Source organism: Cervus canadensis, chromosome 14, assembly GCF_019320065.1.
Source record: "Cervus canadensis isolate Bull #8, Minnesota chromosome 14, ASM1932006v1, whole genome shotgun sequence".
Classification (NCBI taxonomy): domain Eukaryota; kingdom Metazoa; phylum Chordata; class Mammalia; order Artiodactyla; family Cervidae; genus Cervus; species Cervus canadensis.
The window spans coordinates 31,110,795-31,137,827 of NC_057399.1; the positions used below are offsets into that span (position 1 = coordinate 31,110,795).

General features: G+C 35.8%; 1 protein-coding gene across 6 annotated transcripts in view; it reads right to left on the reverse strand.

Annotated features, from left to right (window-relative positions):
* The window catches only part of RFX3 (regulatory factor X3), a 304,937-nt gene that overhangs the window by 176,068 nt on the left and 101,836 nt on the right, over window positions 1-27,033 (reverse strand). For all 6 annotated transcript variants that reach the window (XM_043486872.1, XM_043486873.1, XM_043486871.1 and 3 more), the window contains one exon: window positions 2,346-2,470. In XM_043486872.1, the coding sequence (XP_043342807.1) occupies window positions 2,346-2,462 (117 nt within the window). In that variant the 5' untranslated portion in view covers window positions 2,463-2,470. The remainder of the gene's footprint in view (window positions 1-2,345; window positions 2,471-27,033) is intronic.

The window sequence follows — 27,033 nt, forward strand, 5'->3', positions numbered from 1 at the left end:
CAAGACATGAAATTTTAAGAAACTGGAATTTAAAACATGAGAGGAAAAAACATATAGGTTGCATACAATGGATCAGGAATCAGAACAGTTTTTCACTTTTCCATAGCAGTTCTGCAAACTGGAAGACACTGGAACAATTCCCTCAAGATTCTGAAGAAAAAGATATCCAACCCCCAATTCTGTACCTATTCAACTACCAAACTGTGAAATAAATTCCCTCTCAGACATACAAGAGTGCAAAATATACCATTTCTTAGGATGTTACTGCAAGTCGTGCTTTAGCAAATCAAGAAAGAGTTTAAGACACTGATTTAGGAAACAGGAAAGCCAACATAACAGAGAAAAGGGAAATGCCAGGATGATGGCAAAGAGATTGCCCAGGATGGGGCTGAGCAGAAAGCATTGCAGACTGGAGCAGGTCAGAATGCTCTGAGACTTATTCAACGGGAAACACAATTGTTAAATGCAGGGAAAGTAAATGAGTTTTACAAAAAAGAAAACTAATCACAGCTCACTAGATAGATCTGAATAGTTTTTATATGTCACGAGAATATAAACATTGATTAATGATCTATCAAAATTATAGCATAATTATTAGGTTGAAAAGCATGAAACTGCTGTTTTTGTAGATCAAAAATTGCACATAGTTCAACCTAGTATATCAGGAGCCTTTGGGATGGAAAAAATCTGTGTGTGTGCACACAGGCATATGTTAAGGACTAGAAAGAAGAGTGTGATACAAAAATGTTTAAAACTAAAAAATCAAGAAACAGTAAAATAAACACTGCTTGCTGCTGAGAAGAAATAGAGCGAGGGTGAGGACTGCTTTTTTTTAAATAACAAACTTGCTGAACTATTTTGACCTGTAGCAAACATCTAATAACACTAAATTTAATTTTTTAAAAATGTTTCTTGAAAAGGAAGGAAGGAAAACAGGAAGAAAAGGGAAAGGAGAACGAGAGAAAGAAAAGACAGTCCAGGAGTGAAGGCCAGGTGCACTTATCACAGACACGTCAAGTTCTCAAGGGGGCACCTTCTGGAGAAAATAGCAGGCTCTCCACTGCACTACCATTAGAGATGGGCACGCTCAAGGTCATTCTTCTTCTATGCAGGAGACAAACAACAAACCACAGTGAGTGTAACTGCTCCATATGTGCTTAATATTGGTAGGTTGTTGAATTATCTTCTTAAAATTATATATAACATTGCTCCAATAGTTCTCTACCTGCTCTTTGGATGATACAGCATAAGCTACTCTCTTCTGAATCATGTTCAGAGCCTTGAAATTGGTGATGACATCAATGACACCACAGTGTCATATAGAATAAAGAGAAGAGTGTTCTAAGATTAAGTACAAAAGAAATAATTGTGACGGATGTCTTCATTTAGACTGAGAGTCCAAGACCCTTCTCCATGATTCTGGCACACCCCCTGCCCATCCCACTTCTATCTCCTGAGAAGAACATAACCTTGAGTCCTTCTGTCTATAATTTAAGAAAAGTTATCCCTCTACCCAAAGACTTATTTATATTGCAATTTCAAAAGCACATTTGCTAAAGATTTTCTTTGATACTGAGAAATTACAGGAAAATGATCTTTCTCACATATTTTCTCACCATTCTTTAGAAGAAATGACAGGCCAATGTATTCACAATCCAAAGGAAAACTATTAACTGGCACAGAATAGCATTATTTTGTCAGTAGCTTTCCAAAACAAGCTCAGTGTCCCAAGTATGAATAAGCCTTGTAGTAGTAGTAAACATGTGATGATGAATTCATTCTCAATTTTTTAAGTGGCATGACTCAGATTTTCAGACCTTTAAGATAATTTAATTTTCATTAAACAGTATCAGTCACCATAACGCCCAGGCACCTTCCGAAATATCACAAAGGCAAAATCCCTTCCTGTAGGATACAAACATCCTCTCCTTTATCAAATACTACCATGAGCCAATTATATAAAAATATGAGTGCCGACATGTCAATAAGAAAGAATTAGGAAGATGTGATAAAGAATAAGGAGGTGTGAAGAGGAGGAGAAAACCCAGTTAGGGTGGTCAAGTCAGAAACAAATGCTCTCTTTAGGACTTAAGAGGCTCTTTTGGAAGAGGGATTATAGTTTGAGTGTTTATCTTTGTATCCCTACAGCCTATCTCATAAAGAACTTGGCACACCAGAAAATGCTCAAGGAACATTTGCTGACTTTATCTAAGAACTGAATGAGGTCTATTTTGGCACCCACTGTGCCAAAAAGTATTATCCGAATCGTTTCTTCAACACAGATATGTTAGAGGGGCAGCACAAGGAGATGCACGGCATCTTCTCTGGAAACAGCAGCTCCTTACCTGCTGTTGGACTGGTACTTGCTGTACCACCTGTGTAGGCACTGCTGCTTGACTAGCCACAGATGTCTGCAAAGTCACTGTCGAACCTGTATCCGACCCGGTCTCTGATGTCTGCATGATGGTCTCTGAAATTTATCAAAACAGAAAGAAAGTTTAAAATGCTCTTCTTATATGACTAGACGCATCACATTGTTCTTAACATCCTACACTGAGACTAACTTTCTACTCCCAGAATATCTCTACCTCCACCCAACATGCTCTCTTGATATTCCATGCATGGTTATAATCAAGTTGACCACTTTTAAAATCAATATAGAAAACTGCTAATCTACATTTAAAAAATCTCCATGAGTACCTCTTATTTTGAGGCTATAAAGGTTGAACTTCAATGAGGTCTCATCTGTTATAAACTGTTTCAAGCACACCATAAACTAGTCATATTGTAAATTATGTGAAGACTTAATTCTCATAACACAAACCCTAACTGGATGCAAATGTCATAAGTTGTACTTTCTCAACACTTTTTATAAACTATAGCATGTCACTGGAAGTGTATAATTTAGCATAAATTATTTCTAAGGTCCATCTTTCAAACTCAATATTCACGGACTTTTAAAAATTAATGTGTATATAAAAACCAATTGATATATCCTAAATTTAGCCACAGGATCAAGCTCACAGATTTTCTTGCCTGTGGGATGATCTGGCATTAAAATTAAAGTTAAATTATATTCTTACACAAAGATAGCCAAACAACAATAACGTTGAATATTTTCAAAGATAGGGAGGATCGCTATTATCTAGTGAGATTTGCAAACAAAGACACGAAATTTTACCATCTCTCATTCACAACTCAACATGGCATATTTTTCAGTTCTCATGTGCCTACCTTACTAAATCAGAATTAAACTTTACAGTGTACATTCAACAAGTATGGTTTCTTAGGCTCTGATATTCCCCTTTGTTACTTATACAGTCAATAGAAAAAATATTAATTTCTTTGCTATTGAGCAGGGACTAGAAATCTAATTTTCTTTCCTAAGGGAAAAAACAATATTTAATTGGTAGCTTAAGAAAAACACTGCATTATAGTTTAAATCCACGAACAGTATGATGAACATTAATTTTCCCAAAGAAAATTCTGAAAGAGTATTCAGTTGTTTCAGTAGAAAATTAACCCCTCTCAGCATCTTTTGTCACAGCATGACCTCTTCCAATTTTTTGCCAAACCTTTTCTCTCATCTCATTCAATTTCAGAAACGGACCTCTGACGATATCTAAACTTTTTTCATAAAAGAGAAGACTAAAGCCCAGAAAGGTTAAGAGACTTGCTCAAGGTGACAGGGAGTAGAAAAAGGACTAGGCCTTTTCACTTCAAATCTCTCCTTAGTTTTCTTTCTAGACCTTGATACCGGTATAACTTTCGGTGATTGACTATTCTTATTCCATTGTTAGTCAAACCCCTAAAGGAGAACAATAAACCTTAGTGCATACAAAAAGATATAGCAGTAAAGCTAACACTGGCAGAGTATTTAACATATGCTATGTTCTCTTCTAAATGCTTTACATGTTAATTCATAAAAAACTCCACATGACAACCCAGTGTGGTTGGTATGAGTATAATCTCCATTTACAGATGAGGAACCTATACCCACAGAGTGAAGGTGGAGAGGGGCTACAGAAGGAAAATGATGGCAGCTGTAGCTACCATTCCATTTATTTGGGCCAGCTAATGTTCAGCTCAGTGAAAACTGTGAATGGGAAAGCAAGACTGTAGCTGCCAGTTTCTCCAATTTCCAAAAGAAGACTTTTTTATGTGAACTAGCTAAAGATGGTGGCTAATTAATAAAAAAAAAGGTAAAACTGATCTCCAAACACACACACAGCCTTTTTTTTCCACTAGTATTAAGACCACGAATATGCCTGACAATATTTGAGAATGACAGTATTCACTACATAAAACTCTTGCCTAATTAAGATTACTTGGGGATTAGTGGTTCTCAAAATTGGGAGAGGGGATACACAAATTCAGAACTCTATCTGTACCTCTTTCTTCTTTATTCCATTGTAGAGAGAAAAAATACCCTCCCCCAAAAGAAAGCACATGCCAATTTCCTTCAATTCATTACCCACTTTTGGGCAATTGATGCCACTTGCAGCATAGCAGGGCTATTAGTGACAGCGAGGTGCCACCTTTCTGCAGGGAATGAGAAATGAACCAGATGTTAGATATCATCTTCAGTGAGTTTTTCTTAGCTTCTCTTCCCAACTCCAAGAGAGGCCTTGGTCAATTTAGTACACAAATGAGGAACACAGAGTTGCCAGTTATGTTTTTGTGTTTAAGCTATTCAATCAAGGGTTGGATGAGATTCTTACAGTGAAGTCACTCAAAGTAAAACCCTCTCCTGTTCACCCCAGCCTTGGCTAGGAACTTCACTGAGGCTCTTTTGTGTATCCAGGGGTCTGTACTGAAGATCACCCTACACACTCTTTTTTGGTATATGACTCATAATTTGACAACTACTGTTTTAGACAAATATACGTTAAGACTATAAATAATGAAGATCTTTAAAAAATTAAATGTACTTTTAAAGTAATTCCTCAGTAAATCACCTGAGAGAGCTTATCAGAAGATAAAAGGCACGGATTTGAAAACTGGGTGCCTATGGACCATATTAGACTCCATAGATAGGCTTTGGCACAGAGTATCTACAAATTAAAATTTTTAACTGTCAGTCTTTAAAATCAGAAAATTGTGTTAAAAGCCAAATTTCTCAATTCTCTTGAAAAATCTGAATATCTAGAAAAGGTAAGCCCATATTATGTGTTTTATACTCAAATTATTTATATGGCAATACATATGCTTGGCCTTTATAGGCATTTGAGGCATAAAAGAAACACCCAAGCTTTGACTACTTTACTAATAGAAATGTTTAACTTATAGACGATTGGAACTAAAATCTTTATCATTTAACCTCATCTCTGGGTCAGCTGAGGCCCAGAGATGTTAAGTTGCTGAGCAGAGATCAAATAGCCGTGGGAAGTAAGAAAAGAGGGTATGGACATAACACTAAAGCTCATGCATTAAACTACTAAACAAACTGGAAGTCCTGAGTTTCACAATTGACACTGAATAGACCAGAAGTGAAGGGAATTAAAAAAAAGCAAATTGGTCAACTTTTAGAATGAGAAAGAAGGAAAAAGATTCCAACTATTTAATAGGAGCAACCTTTACAGAATAGAATGGGGAAAATAAGATAGAGAGAAAATGATGGCCTACATACCTTAAAGTTAGAGAGTCATGGAGAAATTTCCATCCAGCTTCTGGCTCTAGTACATACCACATCAAAACCAGCACAGAAAGACCAATCCAGAACATTTAATACCTTCGCAGAATATCTACTGTTCACTCCCAAACTACGGCTCATCATCTAATCTCTTTGGCTCCTGAATTATAGGGTCATGACAACTGATGAGAACTTAGTCTCTCAGTTTGATCTCTACCCTTTCTTAATAGACACAACTTAATTATCCTCTGATTTCATTTTCTTCCTCAGTTTTGCAGAAGAGGTTTTCTCCACCAAAGCCTCAGGCCTTGAAAGGATCTTAGTCACATCCCTCCCAGAGACTGATTCAAAAAGTCATAACAAAAAAAAAAAAGTCACAATCCCATAGTTAGGTCTCTCATTAACTAGCCTTTTCCAGGTGCCACACAATATGCTAACAGCTTGAAATACATCTTCTCATTTAAAACTCAAAAGACCCCCATAATGGTAATGCTATTATTTCCACTTTAAAAATGAGAAAACTGAGGCACAAATTGATTAAAAACTTACTGAAAGTCACACAGTTGGTATGAGTAAGTGTCTAAATTCAAATCCAGATTTGCTTTACTCTAAAGCCCATGATGTTACCATATACCACACATATGCCATAATGTACATTACTGAAATACTTTGCAAAATCACAATGAAAGGCTTCCAAATGAAAAGCTAGAGATAACTGGTCTGAACAGAAAATCTTTGGGATTCTCAATCTATCCTATTTGATCTATACTTCTAATAATAGTGAGACATCTCTTCTCTCTCCGACATCGAGCGCAGGAAGTATTCTCTCTCTTTCTACCAAAACATAATAAAACCCAAGTGAGCTATCAGGGAAGCCTCAGAGCCCATTTGGTAAAGAATCTGCCTGCAATGCAGGAGACCCAGGATCGGGACGATCCCCTGGAGAAGGGATAGGCTACCCACTCCAGTATTTTTGGGCGTCCCTTGTAGCTCAGTTGATAAAGAATCTGCCTGCAATGCAGGAGACCTGGGTTCTTCCCCTGGGTTGGGAAGATCCCCTGGAGAAGGGAAAGGCTACCCACTACAATATTCTGGTCTAGAGAATTCCATGGACTGTATAGTCCATGGGGTCGCAAAGAGTCAGACACAACTAAGCGACCTTCACTTTCACTTTCAATAAAACCCAACTAGTGTTTTTCCAGAGGCATTTTAACTGATTAATTCTGAAGACCTGATTTAATAGCAAATCAATTTGAAAGTTAAAGCATGCTGAGAAGTGTAAGCTTCCCGCCAAATTTTCCTAAACAGATCATTTAAACCCACTGACACATGTAGAGTATTTTGGTAGCTTTCCAACATTACGTGAAAGCACAGACCATCACATCAGGGTAGTGCCTTAGCATGCTTCATTTGTAGGTTTTGTTTTAGATCCAGTATAAAGGACTGTGTGTACATCTGAGGTGTTCTCATTCATCTAATGGTGGTTTCTGATGTTTTGTTTATGTTTGGGAGTAATTTGGTTAGTTTAGTTTCTTCATAGCCCCCTTTCAAGTGATATTTGTTTATCAGCCACAAATGCTGTCACATTAATCCATTCTGATAAGCTAAATAAACCCCTGCAGCTTGTCCATGATGCAGTCCATATGTAAATAAGTTGTATATTATTGCAGGAGAGAAATGCACAATTTCAATCTAGTCATCCTTGCCTAATGTGGCTGTCAGGTGTGTCAAGAGCAACAGATGCTTGTTTGACAAAGGACCTTTTTATTCTGGCTAATTAAGCAGTTGGACACACCCGCCTGTTAACGGTTTTTGCTTTGTATGGCCAGCTCTGGCTGAATCATGCGAATCTACAGCTAAATAGGCCACATTTTGAAAGAAGGCTAATTAACCCTTGGAAAAAGGAAAAGAATATTGCAAAAACCCAGCTGCTGAATGCAGCAAGATTACCATTCTGCAACCTGATGGGCAAAACCTAGGCAAAGCAAATGTGTTTGGAACAAACACACATTATTGCAAGTTTCAAGGCATTCAAGTGTTCTTTGTGAAACTTCCTGAAGATTATTTAATACACTCAAATTCACAGCTGGATTTCTTTCACCACACACAATGTACATGCCAGATTAAATGGTTTAATAGTCTGACCTAATCAATTACTTATCAAACAGAACTATATAACTGGGCTAGCTTAAAAGTACATAGTATCATCTAATTTTTATTGGGTTTTTTCATCCTGAAAAATTTGCTTTCCAAAAAAAAAGCAAAGTCTGCAAAGTTTGGTCCCAGTATACTGACTGTATTGTCGTTACACACTAAGGAATGTAACAAGTTTTAATTCAGTTCAGTTCAAAATAAAAACCTGTAATTTGAATACAACAGAGAATTATCTTCCTTTATCCTTAGTATAGAAAGGCAAAAGATGGTAATTCCAATTTCTTTTTGAACCAAATTAACCAATATTATTATGATAGTCACTTATTGGTATAGTAAAAATAAGTCACACCTAAAATGTGACATTAAAGAATAAATTACTTAGAAACCTGGTTCAACATAAGACCATAGGAATGTTATTTACAGAAAAAAAAGTCATAATTTAAAATTATGACTTTTATAATACAGAATAAGGAATTTAATATCAGTGCGCTTTCATGGAGAAACATCTGAAATCACAACAAAAGTTTTTCAGTATGAGGTTATTACTAATACTCTGATTAAGCATCAGTATTCTTGAATAAATGTTAGAAAATAAATAAGAGCATATATAACACCCATAGCATTGAAAACCTCTACTTATTAGTATTAGACAACTGAGTCATGTTTTTTTTTTTTTTAAATAGTTGATACATACTTTCCTGAACATAAAACCAATATGAAATATACATTTCTGACTATTCTGAAGTAGATGATGAAAATATTAAGATCATTTCAATTCTTTAGAAAAAAACTAAGAATAGTAAGCAACTTTCAAAGTTGACAATATAATGAAAAATAATGAGGTATATTAGAAATTATATATATGGTTAAAATAATGTGTTTTGTTTTTTTTTTTTGAAACTGACAAAACTATATTGGGCTGAATAATTTACCTACAAATGTAAAACACTATGACTTGGCTTTTTTTTTTTCACTTCACTAGCACAAATGAAAGCAAACTGGTTAAGATACAAACTAACAGCTCTTTTTACTTGAAATATACCTCTGTGAAAAGTTTACTCATTGTAAAAAACACACAGGGCTTTATCAAATCAATAAATCAAGTAACTAAAGAGATGTAAAACAAAAATTTCTATTTTTCTATATTATAAAAGCTCTGCTTTTTTAGATTTGATGCTACAATCCTCCTGACTGTGTACATTTAATCTTTTGTACTAAATTGATCTGTAGAAAAATGATGGAATGATAATAGTGTAGACTGCTTGGCAGTCATCTTCCTGTGATAACTGATGACAGAGATTAATGTTGGCAATGATTAATCAGCACACTGTTAACATATACAAGTTGCCTGGGTAACTTTTTTCACTTTTCAAACAAAAGTTTTCTCTTTGATTCAGAAATAGATTATGAAATAGATTATGTTCTTTGGAGAAGACAAATCAAATTAAATAACTTTACCATTTTTTATCTTAATGGACTAAATTAAAAATGAAACAACCTATTAACACATTACTGAAACCAAACTGCTGAAATGATGTAAGAATTTTGTTATTTGTTTCTAGTTATCAAAAGAGACTATTTATCAGTCACAGAGGTAATTCCTGGGAAAAGAGAACTACGTGCTTGTCCGGTCTACTGCTGGGGCCATCCTGCCTGGCATTTTCTCGAACTCACTTTGACAAATTAAAAGGCAAATCAGTCTTACCTAGGTGACATATGCTAAAAAAAAAAAAAAAAAAAAAAATGGGAGCACTCAGATAACAGCTAAAAGAAAAGAAAACCAATGAACAAAAATTTCTGAATATCCTATACTTTTTCTTACTAGAAGAAGAGTCTGAGAACAAAATGATGCAACATACAGAAAGATTCTTACCAAAATCTATGAGACAAACCTATAAATGTTTCTTACAATTGGTCAATTCAATCCTGACAGGGACTAGAACCTAATAAACAGAGTATTTCATGATGACAGCACTTAGAATTAAAAAACAAAGAGCATTTTATCATAAATCAATCATTTTCATTACTAGAGACAGTAATAAGCATAGCTAACATATGTTGAGCATTTCCTATGTGATAGATGCTTTGCATCTTTGCATACATTGAATCTTAATTTCAAGCATGAAGTAGATATTCTCATTTTATAGGAGAGAAAAGTAAGGCTTAGAATTCTGTAATTTGCTGACAGTCACAGAACCATTAAGAGATAAAGCAAGATTCAAGTTCAGGTCTGCCTCATTCCAATAATGGCACCCTGACACTGGATCCCAGGCAGCGACATAAACAGCAAGACAGGTGAGGCTATTTTAGTGTAATCATCAAGATAAAGTAGTCTATGGAGACTTTGGGTGCTAAGAAAGAATTGTAAATTTGAACAAATGTATGCAAATATCACATGAACTGTAAATATGTACTATGCCTAGTATTTGATCACTATGTAATCAAAGCTATGTTTATGACATAAAAAAGCATATCATGGGTTAAAGGAGATACACACTAACCTTGTGTTCAGAAAATATTTTATAGATGAAAGAGGAAATAATATGAGATTTGTTTCCTTTTAAGAATTTAAATTTCTCTTAAAAAAAAAAAACAGTCAAATGGGCCCATTTAGGCCAGTATCTATATATAATAATATACACAAATACAAAGATGTTCACTCAAGTATTATTTATGACAGTCAATAATAACTGAAATGTCTGTAATGGGGGAAATTGTTCTATTCTATATGCCTATAATGGAACATTATATAAATCTATAAAAGTCAGCATGGAAAGATGTTCATAATATTTAAGCATAAGAAGCAGGATGCCAAATAATATGCAGCCCATGGTATAATTTTATTCACAGATATAAAATAGCATGGTTTGGTAAAATTCTTGACATCAGTGTAACTCCTAAGGACTCCTGAAATACAAGCTTTCCCAAACCAATGATCTTAACTTTGGGTGGCCTCAAGCTAACCATAGGCTTGCTGGTCAAAAGCAACGTGAGATCCAGAGAGTCATCCTACCCTGCAGCCATCCCCAAAAGCCAGTTTTGTATTCTGTAAAACAGCCCTTATAATCCCCAAAATACCTGTATTGTATTTGATCCATTCAGTTAGTAAAAGCTCTGTCTGCCTTCCTACTAAGTGGCTCAAAATTCCCAAAGTGCTCTAAAAACCAACATTTTCAATATTTCTAGTGGAACAGGCTACATGCAAAACAATGAAATCAGATAATTCTTTGACATCACACACCAAAATAAGCTCAAAATGGATTAAAGACCTAAATGTGAGACTATACACTATAAAATTCCTAGAGGAAAATACAAGCAGAACACTCTGACATAAATTGCAGCAGTATCTTTTTTGACCAATCTCCCAGGATAATGTAAATAAAAACAAAAAAATACAAATGGGACTAACTTAAACTCAAACTTTTGCACAGCAAAGGAAACAATAAACAAGATGAAAAGACAACCCACAGATGGGGAGAAAATATTTGCAAATGATGTGGCCTACAAGGGATTAGTATCCAAAATTTATAAACAGCTCATGATGGTTAACAGCATCAAAACAAACAACTCAATCAACAAATGGGCAGAAGACTTAAATAGGTACTTCCCCAAAGAAGACATACAGATGGCCAAGAGGCACATAAAAAGATGTTCAACATCACTAATTATTAGAGAAATGAAAAACAAAACTACAATGAGCTATCACCTCACACTAGCCAGAATGGCTATCATCAAAAAATCCACAAAGAATAAATGCTGGAGAGAGTGTGAAGAGAAAGGAAGCCTTCTACACTGTTGGTGGGAATGTAAATTGGTACAGCTACTATGGAGAACAGTACGGAGGCCCCGTAAAGAACTGAAAATAAGAGCCACCATACAACCCTGCAGTCTCACTTCTGGGTACACACCCAGAGAAAAACGTGACCTGAAAGGATACACACACCCCAATGTTCACTGGGGTGTGTGTAATAGCCGAGACATGAAAGCAACCTAAATGTGCACCAACAGAGGAACAGATAAAGATGTGGTACATATACACAATGGACTACTACTCAGTCCATTGAATATATGTACACATAATTATTTAAAAAGAATCAAATAATGCCATTTGCAGCAACATGAGTAGACTGAGAGACTGTCATACTGAGTGATATGATATCCCTTATATGTAGAAGCTATAAAGAAATGACATAGATGAACTTACTTACAAAACAGAAACAGACACACAGGCTTAAGAGAACGAACTTACGGTTGCCGGTGGGAGGGATGGGTGGAAGGAATAGTTAGGGAGTTTGGGATAGACATATATACTCTGCTATATTTAAAATGGATAACCAACAAGGATCTACTGTATAGCACATGGAATTCTGCTCAATGTGAATTCTGCTCAATTGTTATGTGGCAGCCTGGATGGGAGGAGAGTTTGACGGAGAACTGATACATGTACGTGTGTGGCTGAGTCCCCTTGCTGTTCCCCCAAAACTATCACAATTGGCTATGTGCTGTGCTGTGCTTAATCCCTCAGTCATGTCCAACTCTTTGCGACTGCATGGACTGTAGGCTCCTCTGTCCCTAGCTCCTCTAGCTCCTCTAGCTCCCGACAGGCTCCTCTGTCCATGAGGATTCTCTAGGCAAGAATATTGGAGTGGGCTGCCATGCCCTTCTCCAGGGGATCTTCCCAACCCAGGAATCAAACTGGGGTCTCCTGCATGGCAGGCAGATTCTTTATCAGTTGAGCCACCAGGGAAGCCCAATCGGCTATACCCCAATACAAAATAAAAAGTTAAAAAAATTATCTGGAGATTGTATCTATAGGTCCATTCATTGCTAGTTCCACGAACTTGGTCATTTTTCTGCTGAAAGAAGGAAATCAATGGTAATACACATTCCCAAATGTCAAATATGATCCCTTCCTTATGACACTGCCTAGTACTTCTTGTCCAATCCAGAATAAAGACATGAATTTCAATTGTTTCCATGTACTGAAATTCATAAAAGCAGTGGTGCCTTTTCCATAGATCTCAAACTGAGAAGAGGATACAGGTGGGGAATTTAGGTGTTTAGTGTCTCTTTTAAAACAAGCCTAGTGACATCTGGTTTCTTCTTCCTATATATCCTAAACTTTATAAAAAAGTTTTATTTTTTTCCCTATACTCAGTAGTGGGGTTTTATCCACACACATGAAATTATTCACCCAGTCTTAGGATTTGTGTTAATAAACAAGGATATGCTTGCCAGCTAGGGCTCCTAAATAAATGGTCTTACTTTAGACGCTGCTAAGTCGCTTCAGTCGTGTCCGACTCTCTGCGACCCCATAGACGTCAGCGCACCAGGCTCCCCCGGTCCCTGGGATTCTCCAGGCAAGAACACTGGAGTGGGTTGCCATTTCCTTCTCTAATAAGTGAAAGTGAAAAGTGAAAGTGAAGTCGCTTAGTCATGTCCGACTCTTAGCGACCCCATGGACTGCAGCCTAGCAGGCTCCTCCGTCCACGGGATTTTCCAGGCAAGAGTACTGGAGTGGGGTGTCATTGCCTTCTCCGTACTTTAGATGGGATGAGAGCAAAAAGAGAGGAAACACTGGCTTAAAAGGTAGCATTACTTAAAGAACCACAAAAGAAAACAAACAGGTAATGCTGTCTCCAAACAGGATTTCCTTTGGATTTTACAGGGAGTGAAGTAAAACACGAATTCTTAATTTTCTTCACACCAAGAAAGGCTTCAATAACAACTTCTTTTGGATTCTCTTTCCCACGCAAGAAATTTTTCTATTTTTTTCTACCTCTTATTTCTTTTTATAAAAGTAAAGAATAGAGCCTTTTGCAGTTCCTAACTATTGCAATGACAGGCTCAAAGAGATCAACACATCTAAAAGGGGATATAATACTGTATAATAACATTGCTAATAATGGAAATAATATACCCCACTAAATGTATAATATCTGAAAAGAACTGAGTTCTCATTACTGCCATTTTTTGGCGAATGTAGTGAACATGGGAGAGAGGGTAGACTTAAATAAATCTGTATATTCATACATACATAAATTCTGGAAATAACTGCTCTGAAACATAATACTATTAATCAAGTGAAATAGTTACACTGACTTTCATTATAAAATGCATATATATACACACTCGGAAAAAAAGGCTTGGATAAAAGATGAAAATTAAAACAGATCGAAGATTCTACCCAACTCTGTACATCCTCAAACTTAACCAGAAAATATTACTTCTAAAAATGAATAATACTTGAAATAAGTCAATAATACTGAACTAAAGACACTTCCTTCAGAGCTTCTTTTTTGGAATTGGTGATGCACTCCTTCCAATTCACTCTAAAGCATTTTCATGGCTTCAAAAGCAAGAGTTCCTTCTAAAGTGGATTACCTTAGGCCTTAGGCTATCTCATAAATCTACGGTTAACACCCCTTAACTGGGAATATTATTATGCTTCAAATCACCTGTAAATTTTCCATTATTAAAAACTATTGTCGTTATGTAATGTTTTATATAAGTGTGAAATTTTACATGATGCGTTTTATTTCTACCCTCCCTCCCCCTCTCACACTTTGGTGATCTTCCCAGGGGACTGAAACAGAACTCTTCCTTTAACCCTTAAAATACCTTGAACAGTGACTGTTCTATCACTTCTTTTATCACCAAACTTTTCTCTCTCAATTCCCAAATCTAATCAATTACTGAGGCCATTGATTCTGCTTCTTAGTCTCTCAAAATTTACTCACATATCTTCATCTCTCCAGCTCCAGAGTGGAGGCCCCTCCCTGCAATAGGTTCCCAGTGCCCTTAGGATGAATAGCAAAGCCCTCAGCAAGGGTTTGGAAGACTCTTTATTTATTTATTTTTATTAGTTGGAGGCTAATTACTTCACAACATTTCGGTGGGTTTTGTCATACATTGATATGAATCAGCCATAGAGTTACACATATTCCCCATCCCGATCCCCCCTCCCACCTCCCTCTCCACCCGATTCCTCTGGGTCTTCCCAGTGCACCAGGCCCGAGTACTTGTCTCATGCATCCCACCTGGGCTGGTGATCTGTTTCACCATAGATAGTATACATGCTGAATATAGCTCTCATCTATCATCTCCAGAGAGTACTAGATACAAGCCAGCCACATGGAACTACTCTCAGCTCCCTGATCCCAGGGCTTTTGCACAGGAAGTTCCCTTTGACTCAAACAAATTTGCCTTTCCACCTCTTCACTTTATCTTTGAGATCTCAGAATACCTTCCACTTCCCCCAGGCACTCTCCCAAACCCCACCACTATTCCCTCTCCCTGACCCCTCTGCTTCCAAATAAGTCTGGATCTGGTATTTGAGTGTTCCTATAGCATCTTACTTTTACTCAGCTAGCAGCAATATTTGTTGCAGTTTAACTGTCTCTCCAGATTATAAAAACCATGAGCACATGGACTATGCTTATCTTTTTCACCTACAAATATGCAACACTGCCTAATACAGAGAGGATCTTCAATTTGCTGAATGAGCAGATGAATCTACAAGGAGGATGAGTTTAAGACCCTGCAGAAACAGTACTATTAGAGTACACTGCATCAGGTGCACTTAATATTTAAAAATTGTGAAAAGGTATAGTTTTCTACTAGAGACATTTACAACCAAGTTATTTATTAAGAATGTTTTCTCTTAATTTTCTAATGTGACTTCACTTTCAATTCCCATTATGGCAGAATTTTACAACTCCCATATTCTAATATTTGTATGCTTTAACAGATTTTGCATATAGTTTTTTTTCAATAAAGAAACAAGATAAGGATTAAATAAACTCAAATGAGCAAATTAAGTTTGCAACTATTGCTCTGAATCTCCTGACACATCATTTACTATTTTAATAAGTACACCTGATTCAATGAATTGTGGTTTAAGAACCAATGCTCTAATCACATCATCTTAGAAAAAGTAGCCTGGTATGCCTCCTTTGTTTTCAAAAGACAGAAGCACTCAGAGATCTTTAATTTTCATAGCTGAAATGCTAAGAATAAGTAATTAGCGTAAGAGTAATTATTCTAGCTTCATCACTAATTAACCATTTGAAATTTATTTGAGCTTGGCAACATTCAACTGACATTCTTCTATGTTCTCTTAACAATCATTGAAACTTCACACACAAAAAAAGGTATTTCAAGAAGCCTCTAGTTATAAATTAGTTAACACATTTATGTAAGGATTTTACATGCATTATTTAATCCAGAAATCCTGTGAGGTAGGTACTATTATTATCCCACTTTATGGATGAGAAAACTTAGGCCCAAAGCTTAAATAATTCTATAATCTCCAAGGGCACATAGCTAGAAATGGACAGAGTGAGGATACAAATATACCATACCATCTATTAGGTACCAGAAGCGAAAACTTTCATTTTTTTTACCCTAGCAATATGCTGTATTGGGCTTATAATACAATGAATTAAACATTGTACAGACCAACTACTATGTAGTCCTGTATAAACAGTAGTCTTTTTTATATTTTTAATCTTCTACAACAGAAATGGACATGCTCTAATTTTTCACTAATCCTCTGTTGTGGTAGCCATGGCGCATGTGCATGCATGCACACATGGATACACACACACACACACACACATAATGGATATTTAGCATCAACAGTTATGCTGGACATATAGTAAGTACACAATGCACACGCAAATACACACAGAGGCAGACCTTTCAGATGGTTCCAACTTTGGCTATAGACAAGGGTGAGGAAAAAACACTCTAATTCTAAAGGCAGTAGTACTGTTCCTCACAGCTTCACTGTCCCCCACTCCTGACAGAGAAGGTGATGGGTGTATGACAACAAGGAGACTACTCTGTCAAAACTCAACTTGCTAGATAAGAATCACTGGTGACAAATCGACCAATTCACTCAACATTCGTTTAACCATTTACTCTATGACACAGTTTGCACTGAATAAAACAGTTTTAAAGGGCCTTTGAAGATTTCTTTGACCCTTATATTGCTGAGTTCAAGATTTTAACTTATCTGAAATTTTGCTACAAGTCAGCACACTATAGGTTACCTATAACTATATTCTGGAATTTCACCATTTTCTGAGACAATGACTTTTGAAAATGAATATTTATTTTAAATTAAAGGAATGTGCATGTCTTGAATGTCATGGGGTTTATAAATGAGAATGGGGAAGGTGTATTTCTTTTAATACATTTTTCACCCATTAAATGCATTCTATACTTATCCTAATTTAAATTTGTTAACCACCAGAAATAGATAAATATAATGCTTTGGTTTTAAGCAACAGAAAGGTATTCCATATATAAAGTATCAATGATAAATTTGGCATTCAATTGGGTATATATATTCAACAAATATACTGATAAATATTTGTTGAAAAATGTCTGTGGTGAAACTGTTGTGGAAAAATTAAAACCAAATTATAACTAATTAATGTGTGTGCTTAGTCACTCAGTCATGTCCGACTCCTTGCAATCCCATGGACTATAGCCTGCCAGGCTCCTCTGTCCATGGGGATTCTTCAGGAAAGAATACTGGAGTGGGTTGCCATGCTCCTCCAGGGGATCTTCCCCACTCAGGAATCGAACCCAGGTCTCCCACATTGCAGGCGGATTCTTTACCATCTGAGCCACCAGGGAAGCCCATGAATACTGGAGTGGGGAGCCTATCCCTTCTCCAGGGGATCTTCCCAATCCAGGAATCGAACCAGGGTCTCCTGCATTGGAGGCAGATTCTGTACTAGCTGAGCTACCAGGGAAGCCTAATTAATACTTCCCACCAAAATTTCAAAAGCTTTTGTGACTATTTAGTGCAGTGCAATTTGTGATAAATTTTATATGTAGTTAATACAAACATATTCAGGCAGCTGATGATTTGGAAAACTGATTCTTAGCTAACTAATAAATCTGAGTACTTGGAGAACTTAACAAAATTGCCACTCAATGAATTTCATGTTTCAGCAAACTGCTCTTAGAAGAAATATCCATTCAGTAAATTGATCACTCAGTAAGAAAAAAAAAAAAAACCTAGAGAAGAGAGTATATAATAGATTTTCAGATAAATGCTCTACTTCTCAAAATCACAGCATTTAAGGCTAAAAAGTATCCAGAAGGTCATCTGGTTCAGGTCCCCATTTCACACGGAATCTGAGACCAATAAACCAAATGGATCCATTAGTTAGTAGCAGAGTTGGCATTAGAACTCAGAATTCCCAATTCCCAGTCATTAGCTCTTTCTAACAAACTATGGTGCATAAGAGAAGAAAGAAGGAATGCACTCAAAAAGAAGTAGGAAGGCCTATCAAAAGCTCAAACTGCTTCTTACACAATGAAAGAAATACACATAACATGGAGAATGAAACCCTAAAATAGTGAGTCTCTTAGACATTTTCAAGTTTCTTTCTCACATAAATGATTAAGGTATTCTTTGAAGATGTTTAAACAAGATTTCAAGTATGGCAAACGTGTGTGTGTATGGAGATGCTAACTAAAATGGCTCACTGGATTTTATATTCTGTAGAGATTTTGAATCCTCTTGCAAAATTGTCTTTTGTGTCTTCATGTGTCTATTCCTCATATACATGAAGCATCTAAGTGACCTAGGTTCAGTATTTTATTATTACATGGAATATCAGAGTGTTTCAGGTTCAACTTTCATTATTACATTATCTCTGTCTATAGCCTATAGCACACAAACTGACGGTGTATAGACTGAAATAAAGAAACCAAAAAGGCTAATTTCTAGTTTTCCAGGAAGAAGGGGGAGAAGCAAAATTCAACACCATGATAACTGCCACCAAAATAAACAAGGAACAAATTCTGAATTTTCACTTGCAGCAAATAAGTGTAATTTTGGGGTGTGAGACGGAAACCTTTCAAATGTAATGGTTTGTGTAACAGCTTTTACAAGGTGTACTTTTCACTGTCAAACAGCATGAAATGCTCATAAGGGTAATCAGTTTTAGATGGCAGGTTTACAAGCTTTCCACAACTTGCACTATTTATTCATGTTAAAATGTTATGCAATTACTTCTTTTACATATTAAGATCACGCCTCCTTTTAAATTTTTAAAAATTATTTTGTACAAATGTAACTCCCAAACCAACCATATTGCACAACTTCTTTATGTACGTGATGCATACTGTTGGATTTTATTGCCTCATAAGTCATCTACAACTAATTTACATAGTTCTGTAGTAGTTCTATTATATTGTTGTTCTCTAATATTGAAGGACATTAAAGCCAGGTGAAAGCAAACACCTCCCAACATAACTACTCAAAACTTGTATTTTCTATGTCACCTTTCTTAAGAAGGTAATATAAATGATTTATCTTGTTGTACCAAAACATGCATATATTATATTCAAAACCAGATACAAATATGGGCTGATTACTTCTCATGATTCTGTGGGTTCCGTTTTTACATAAACCAGATTTACAAGGGCTTCTCCTGCCAATGTAGGAGATTCAAGAGACATGAGTTTGATCCCTGGGTTGGGAAGATCATCTAGAGTAGGAAATGGCAACCCGTTCCAGTATTTTTGCCTGGAAAATTCCATGGGCAGAGGAGCCTGGCAGGCTACAGTCCATGGGGCCGCAAGGAGCTGGACACAACTGAGCCCAGATTTACAAGGGTGGTTTTTTTTTTTTCTCAGAGCAAATGAAAGGTTGTTTACAATGAAAATTCTCTTTGTTCACAAGGTTTATTCAACATTGACTGATACATTCTGTTTCATTAAGACAACAGAATTTTTTTTAGTGTAGGCTAATGAATCAATCATTCTTCCTCCCCGAGTCCCTTTCTCTTTCTTTTCCCCTTCTCTTTTACTCATCCTGCTCCACTTTGCCAAATACAAGCACCTAGATAGGACCATATTTAACTAGTAGCCACACAACAGCTCCTCCAAATTGCTCTAAGTACATAGGCTGAGTCAGCAACGTAGCTTAATTATGTCAATCATTTTTTCTTTAAAATTGTTCTCATACATTTTAACAACTAATTTTGACATTTTGAGGTTTGGTAGAGTCACACCATTTCAATCACTATAGACATCAAAAATAATAGCTAAACTATTTTTCAATACTTACAGATAAGCCACATGTCCAAAGTATCTGGTGTCTCAAAACAAAGCTTACTGTGACATTAGATCACCAGCATTAAATATTCCTTCCTTATACTTACTAGACTACAGTAGAACCACATTATAATAGGACCGCTAACAGTCAACACTAGGCATATTGTATTACTTTATGTGGTTATGTTTAGAGCAATGTAGGCTCAGAGCACTTCAAGGTAAGACCCTGTGTCATAGTTTAGGCTCTGATCTACCTGTTTGATCTCTGCAGTGAAGCTCTACCATACTACTTGACAAGGGATAACTTAGCTCTTAATGTGACTTCACGGTAACACCACTATATTTTTGTTTTTAAGTACATAAATAATAATTAACAGTAGAAAGGGAAAAGAAACAAAGGCTTCCAAAGATTATCAGGAAAAATTAATAAAGAAAGATTATTAATTCATTTTACTTTTTGTCTTCCTGAGAAAACTCTAAAACAACATAACATTTTTCCTAGAGCAAATATATTGGGTAAAAAGTCATAAAAGAAAGGCGCAAAGGATGAAGCTGACATTTCTGAAGTTCACCAGCTGTTGCTCCAAACCCATTAAGTCAGTGAAACCTAAGTCTCCAGGGCAGCTTCCAGAGATGCAACGCCTGCAAGAAAAGCTATCACCTGGTTCCAAAATATAGGAGGCATATTTTTACTCATGCTAAGCCCCATATCAAAATTATTTTATAAAGAGGGAAATTTATGACTATCTTTGAACTTCTAGAAAAAAATTACAAACTTATTTTTAAAATCATCATTGCTGGCAATTCTAGTATTAAATTCATTTTTCTTCCAAACTGGGTATTAATAAAGCTACCACCAAGCTGAAAATCTATGTATTGTTTTAGTATGAATTTAATAAAAACTAACAAAGATAACAGAGTAATCAAAAAATAAGATTTGTATTATATTGAAGAATCTAAAAATGGGACATCTTAAGTTGGTTCTTAAAGCACAGGCTTTAGACAAATGAAAATTTATCTCAGTTTAACAAGAAAACCCAAAATATCCAAAAGCCCTTCCCGTGGGAAATACACAGACTATACAAATTTCTACAAACTGACGCTTTATAGTAACATCTAATTTTTTTTCAATTACAACCTTTTCTCCTAAAGAAAACTTATCCAACATCTACACAGTCTTAGAGCATTATGAAAATATTTGTTAAAGCATAATATAACACAAAGCAATTAAAACTTTTAAAGTGCATTCAATTTACCCAAAAATTATTCGTTAAATATCATGAAGAAGGCTCAACAATAATTAACAATTCACAATTTAAGTGATGATGCTGAAGCTGAAACTCCAATATTTTGGCCACCTGATGCAAAGAACTGACTCACTAGAAAAGATCCTGATGCAGGGAAAGATTGAAGGTACGAGAAGGGGACAACAGAGGATGAGATGGTTGGACGGCATCACTGACTCAATGGAAGTTTGAGTAAGCTCCGGGAGTTGGTGATGGACAAGGAAGCCTGGCATGCTGCAGTCCATGGGGTCGCAGAGTCAGACACGACTGAGTGACTGAACTGAACTGAATTTTTAAGTGATTTATGTTCCTTCCCCAAAATGTAGAATTAAATTATTTTTACACAAGTATTAAATTGGGATACTTTACTATAGTTTACAATTTGTTCAATTTGCTCAGGAGTTCACCAGCTGTTGGAGTGAATTCTTCTCCTTTTACTTTATTTTTAAAAGGCCTACCTTCAGTATTTAGATTAAGCTTTTTCTTCATGTATAGCTTTCACTTGAGGGAGAAAAAAAGGCATATCAATAGAAAAAGATACCTATTGACAATTTATTATCTACTGTACATCCTGGACACTACTTTTTGAAAAATTCATGCCTTTTTCCTTTCTTGCTTTAAAGGCAAGAAATCAGTGCTTCCTGAATGTAGAATTTAACCTAAGAGTTCACTGCTTTAACATCTTTACAGTCAAAATAGTTGGAGCAAACATAAGTTAAATTCTGTAATATAGCGGTTCTCCTGGCAACTGTGAGTCTGCAAGCGAAAAACCTTTTAAAGCTTTTTTGTATGAATCTCAGCACGGAAAGATGAATACTAAGCAATAACTCAGGAAACAGAAAAAAAAGTCATGCCCTCCACCTAAATAACATTAAGAAAGTTAAGGCTGCTGTTTGGTACCCAAAAGATTCTACCAATAAATCAGAAATTTTCTCCATCCTCAGCTCTTCAGTTATATTCTTTTAAAGCTGCTGTTTATCACTGAGTGCCTACCACTAAATTTAATACTTTAATTCTCATGACAACTTTGAAAAAAATGTATGTTGTTCTCAACTTTATAAAAATGAACACTGAGGCCCAGAAATATTTTTTCAAAGTTTTACTTCTAGTAAAAGACAACACCAAAACCCACATGGAACTCAATCTGACTATAAAATCTATGTTCTTGCCATAGTCCCCCCTGCCTGAAATTTTTTGCTTGTTTTTCATAGTTCCAAGTTAACAGAAACAAAATTTGCATTTCACACTTGAAATTTTCACTGAGAATGGCACTCTTAAGAATAAACTCATGGTCCTGCAATGTCAGCAAAAAGTTGAAAAACATCATGGTCCTTAAATGTTCATTACACACATCAGTTTGAAAGACTCTCAGAAATATTTCGAGTTTAACCAGAAAAGCACATCACATTACATATCATTTTAATAGATACAATAACAAACTAATAAATTAAGCTCACAGCCTATGTGCATCAAAGTTCAAAATTCACTTATAAAATGTAAGTCACTGCATTTTGATACTGAAGAAAATGGAAGGATTACAGAAGCATTAACTTTCCAGGTTTCCTCCTCTTTTATTCCCTAACAAAGACTATTCCCTGAAGATACATGCTTGTCCTTCTGCGTTCCACTATGTACACACTGTCCGTTGACTAATACTGCAGCCTTAATGTTCACTTGTATATTATGATGACTTTCAAAATCTACTGTTCTTCTTATCATTGACCTAGATTCTAATAGGAACTGTGTCTGCAAATGCCATACAATCAGACGAAGATGATATTCTCTCTCATACCATGTGAGTGCTGACCCCTCAGTCTCTCTTTGTCCATTGCTAGAATTTAGAGGCCAGTATCTCTGACTGCCCCAAACTCTGGCCTTCCTGGAGTTTATTCACAACTTAGATCTCCCCTGAACTCTGGACCTATGTGATTACCATACCCATTCATGGTAACCCCACCCACATTAACTTATCTTCCCCTGCTGCTGCTGCTGCTAAGTCGCTTCGGTCGTGTCCGACTCTGTGCGACCCCGTAGACAGATGTTTCCAGGTCAAAAGGACAGGATAAAGTTTGTAAAGATAATTGACGGTGAGAGAAAACTAAAAGCATTTCCTTCGGCGTCAGGCAATAACTTACATGATCTTTATATGGCAAGTATATCTGAAGCCCTGCAATGCGACAAGCAATTTAATTAACTAGGTATTTTATAAATATGTCATTCCACTTAATACTGACAATCAAGAGAGAAAAAAAATCATATAAGCACACAGAACAACAATTCCTTGAAGTGATTATGATCTATATTTTAGGGCATAAAATTGTAATGTTTAAATAACTCATCCAGGGTCATATATTTAGCAAGCAATAGTGCTAGAATTCAAACCTAGGTTCAGCTGACTTCAAGATCACTATTCCTTACATTATGCTATGTTGGGCCTATTTTGCCATTTATTACAGTCACTTTAAACTGAGACTCAGTTTGTTCATCCACAAAAATAAAGGATGTTATCAATGTTCCTATGGGAGGAACAAGAAGCCCAAGGAGGGTATCTGAAGCAAGGAGCTTTTCAAAGTGCCCACATATATACCAAACATGATTCCAGTATGGTCGTCCAATCCACTGCCCCAGCTGCTGCTGGGAACCACTGGCTTTTCTCGCACTGACAGGAGGTGGTATGATCCTACATGACGGTACAGCATGGCAAGCTAAAGAAACAAACTGCAAACCATGCAGTAACAACTTAAAACACAAACCCAAGGGATAACAATAAGCCAATAGAGACGATGAAATCACAAAATTACTCAAGTAAAACAAAATAAAGCAAGAATAGAGAAAAAAAGGAACCAAAGGTTAGGAAAGACAAATAGAAAACAAACAGTAACATAGTAGATTCAAACCTAACCTATCAATAATCATGTAAGATGTACTTTAAACACACCAATGGAAAGGTAGAGACTGTCAAATCATTTAATAAGCAAAGACCAAGCTAAATGTTCTTTACAAGAAATTCATTTTAAATATAATGTCACAAATAGATTAAAAGCAAGGACTGAAAAAGATACATAATGCTATATCAATATTAGACAAGTAGATTTCAAAGCAGGAAATATTCCCAGGAATAAACAGGAACACTTCTGAATGATAAATGAATCTACTCATCAAGAGAACTTACAATTCTAAATGTTTATGCACCTACTATCAGAACATCAAAACACATAAATCAAAACCTGACCAAACTGAAAAATGAGAAAGAGTAAAATGCATTATTATAGATGGAGATTTTAACACTCATCTTTCGATAGTTGATATAACAAGTAGACAGAAAATCAGTAAGGATATAGAAAACACCACCATTAGGCAACTTGACCTAACTGACATACAATACTCCACTCAACAGCAGAATCCACATCCTTCTCAAGTACATACAGAACATCTAAGAGAGACCATACTCTGATCACAAAACAAGTCTCAATACGTTTCAAAGGATTCAAATCTTAGAAGGTTAAGTTGTCTGATCAGAACAGAATTAGAATCAATAACAAAAATATCAGGAAAAACACCAAATACATGGAAACTAAATAATATATTTCTGAATAGTCCATGGGAGAATGGCTGAGTTGCTTTGGGGCACACCTGAAACCATCACAACATTGTCAATCAGCTATGCTCCAATATAAAAAAAAAAAGTTAAAACAACAAGAACACACACACAACAAACAGAAACATAACTCGTGTCCAAAGAAATAAAAATCCAATCAGAAGTATTTTGAAGTGAATGAAAACTGACATACAATTATGAGATGCCTCGCATGTTCGAGCATGGTTGCTCAGTCATGTCCGATTCTTTGCGACCCAATGTCCTGCAGCCCTTCCATCTCCTCTGTCCATGGGCTTCTACAGGCAAGCATATTGGAGCGGGTTGCCGTTTCCTCCTCCAGGGGATCTTCCTGACCCAGGGATCAAACCCACGTTTCCCAGGTCTCCTGCATGGGCAGGTGGGTTCTTTACACGGTGCCACCTGGGGGGCTTCTCTGGTGGCTCAGACAGTAAAGAATCTGCCTGCAATGCGGGAGGACCTTGGTTCCATCCCTGGGTTGGGAAGATCCCCTGGAGGAGGGCATGGCAACCCGCTCCAGTATTCTTGCCTGGAGAATCCCCATGGACAGAAGAGCCTGGCAGGCTACAGTTCATGGGACATGACTGAATGTCTAAGCACAGCACAGTGCCACCTGGAAAGCCCCTGAGATGCCTTATTCTCTCAATAAGTGAGTGAAGGAAAAGATAGTTAAATAAATCAATCAATAGATTTTTTAAGTAAGCAAAATCAGGAATTAATAATAAAAGAAAGAGGATCACAAATTCATAAAATATTGAAACTGGAAGGATTCTAGAAACCTTTCTAAAATTTAAAAACTCACAAAATTTATAGAGGAAACAGTTCCAGGAAGAACATATGATTTGCTTAATAGGGTTTATAATAGTAAACATTTTTAAATGTGCAGTCTCCGCTAGTAGCTACATTACACAATTATCTGAATACTTTAAATGCCTATTTTCATCTAATAAAAGCAGATAAAGGTTTTATAAAACAGATGTGCACATTTCTTTGCCTATGTCTGACTAATGTATTTTGTGCTTTATTTGTATATTTTCCATATGTGCACACATAGTATAATAATTAAGAATACCGAATTCTTGGTCCACATTGCCTAAATTCATACTCTGGTTTTATCACAACTATTAATAATAACCATGATATTAGGCCAGTTATCAGTTATCTAACCACCCATGTCTCAGTTTTTTCAACTGTAAAGCAGGAATAAACCATAGAATGAGAATAAGTAGTTTCTACCCCCTAAAGCAATAATAAGGATTCGGAAAGTTTACAACAGTGCTTGATGCATAGTAAGAGCTCAATAAATGACAACTATTATTACGTATCATTCATTTATAATTACTTGAGGCTTATTAGTCAAGACAATGATTTTAATTATTTTTAATTAGGTGACATCAATTAAAACAGGATATAAGCACAGGAAAATGGGTTGCTTCCAATTCTTAAGTGTTAAAAAAATAGCTCAGAAGTTCTTTGAAAGCCAATGTCAAAACAAAGCTGCGGCAATTTCTTTTCAAAGCAGGAGACAATGATCCAATGAAAAACGATTATATACAGTGTTTTTGGATCAACCAACAAATTTAATACTATCATGTGTGATAGGATATTAAAGTTACACATGAGGGCTATATTGCTGCCTTCATCTATTCCTCCTAAGTGCTTCATTCAACTAGACTTTATGGATTTAAATATTATAATTTAAAAATGACAAAACATTCATTTCTAAATTTGTTTTTAAATGGATAAGAGGCAGCACTCAGCAGTATATCATTTGAGCAAATTCCACTTGGTGAAAACAAAGTAAACGTGGAACATATTTCACATTTTTTATTTCATGCAACTTCAATGCTTTCAACACTGCATATATTACTAAAAATACAAAAATAGATGCTGTACTATCAAATTGTAAAGAATACCAAAGTGATATGATTATACTTTATAATTTCTTCCAAATTTCAAAAGGACAAGTTTTTTTGTTTTTTTTTTTATAATTGATTTCATGTGTCTCTTATGTGCTGTAAACAATCTATGTATTATGTGCTCTAACAATCGGGTAAAACAGATATATTTTTACTAAGTAGCTCCACATTTTCATGTTTTAATAAATACTACTTTTTATAACGGGAGCTTCAGCTTTCTGACAATGACACCAAAGATTCTTCAGCTGGACTGAATGAGCATGCGATTGAATCAATATGGTAATAAGATATCAAAACGAGTCTGACTTAATCTATTTTACTGTGTCTGAAGTAGGTGAGAAG